This window comes from Mycetomoellerius zeteki, unplaced genomic scaffold, assembly GCF_001594055.1.
Source record: "Mycetomoellerius zeteki isolate Tzet28-1 unplaced genomic scaffold, Tzet1.0 C4372302, whole genome shotgun sequence".
NCBI classification, from domain to species: Eukaryota; Metazoa; Arthropoda; class Insecta; order Hymenoptera; family Formicidae; genus Mycetomoellerius; species Mycetomoellerius zeteki.
In genome coordinates, this window is record NW_017255718.1 from 1 (window position 1) to 1,104 (window position 1,104).

At 33.6% G+C, this 1,104-nt stretch overlaps 1 protein-coding gene across 1 annotated transcript; it reads left to right on the plus strand.

Annotated features, from left to right (window-relative positions):
- Positions 1–9: 9 nt before the first annotated feature.
- Positions 10–1,099, plus strand: LOC108723411 (putative nuclease HARBI1; the record flags this gene model as incomplete). Its single annotated transcript, XM_018449206.1, has 2 exons — positions 10–300; positions 425–1,099. Coding segments are annotated over 2 exons (966 nt in total), but the record flags the coding sequence as incomplete, so codon positions are not given.
- Between the last annotated feature and the right edge of the window lie 5 nt (positions 1,100–1,104).

Consider the following 1,104-nt stretch of genomic DNA (forward strand, 5'->3'; position numbering starts at 1 on the left):
AATTTAAACATTGATCTTCCTAATATACCCGAAGTATTTTTGAGAAATTTAGAAGAATTAGAAGAGGCACCGATTATACGTGTACCGAAGAGATATATACGAGACATGCAAAATCCGTTCGAATATTACAACGATGTGGAATTCAAAAGGCGATTTCGGTTTAATAAAGATAGTATCTTGCAAGGAATATTGCCAAGAATTCGTGAATCACTTACAAAAATTAACAATCGTGGATTACCAGTATGTCCTGAATTTCAGCTCTTGATATGTCTACGATTCTATGCGACAGCAAGCTATCAGGTTGAGATAAATTAATAAATTAAATTTTATTTGTACGGGTAATTAATTATAATTATATAGAATACCACGCAATAAATCAATCTATTTAAATTTAATATTATAAGAAAATATTGTATTTTAATAGCTCGTCGCAGCAGATCTCTTATCTCTTTCTCAGCCAACTATATCTCGGGTTGTATCAAAAGTATCCGTATTACTTGCAGCTGAAATGTTTGATGTAATCAAGATGCCACAAACTGAACAAAATAAAATTGAAAATCGACAGCTATTTCGATTAATAGGAGCTACTGGAAATATAAACGGACTCTCGGGGATTGATGGAGCTATCGATTGTACACATATCCGTTTGACTAATACAAGATTTCATGAAGTTGCAGAAATTTATAGAAATCGTAAAGGATATTTCTCGTTGAATGTACAAGCAGTTGTTGGACCACGCATGGAATTTCTGGACATCGTGCCACAATGGCCCGGAAGTCAGCACGATAGTAGAATTTTTCAAAATTCAAGACTGTATGTGCGGTATAATGAACATCAATTGACTGGTTCACTCGTAGGAGATTCAGGATATCCATGCTTACCATTTCTACTTACACCAATTGCAAATCCATTAACCAATGCAGAACAAACATATAATATCGTTCAGAGTAAAACTCGAAGAATAGTTGAAAGAACATTTGGTGTGTGGAAACGTCGATTTCCTTGTTTATCAAGAGGATTAACAAATAGGCTAATATGCTGTACTTCAATTATAATAGCATGTGCTGTTTTGCACAATTTATCGCTTATCTATGATAACAAATT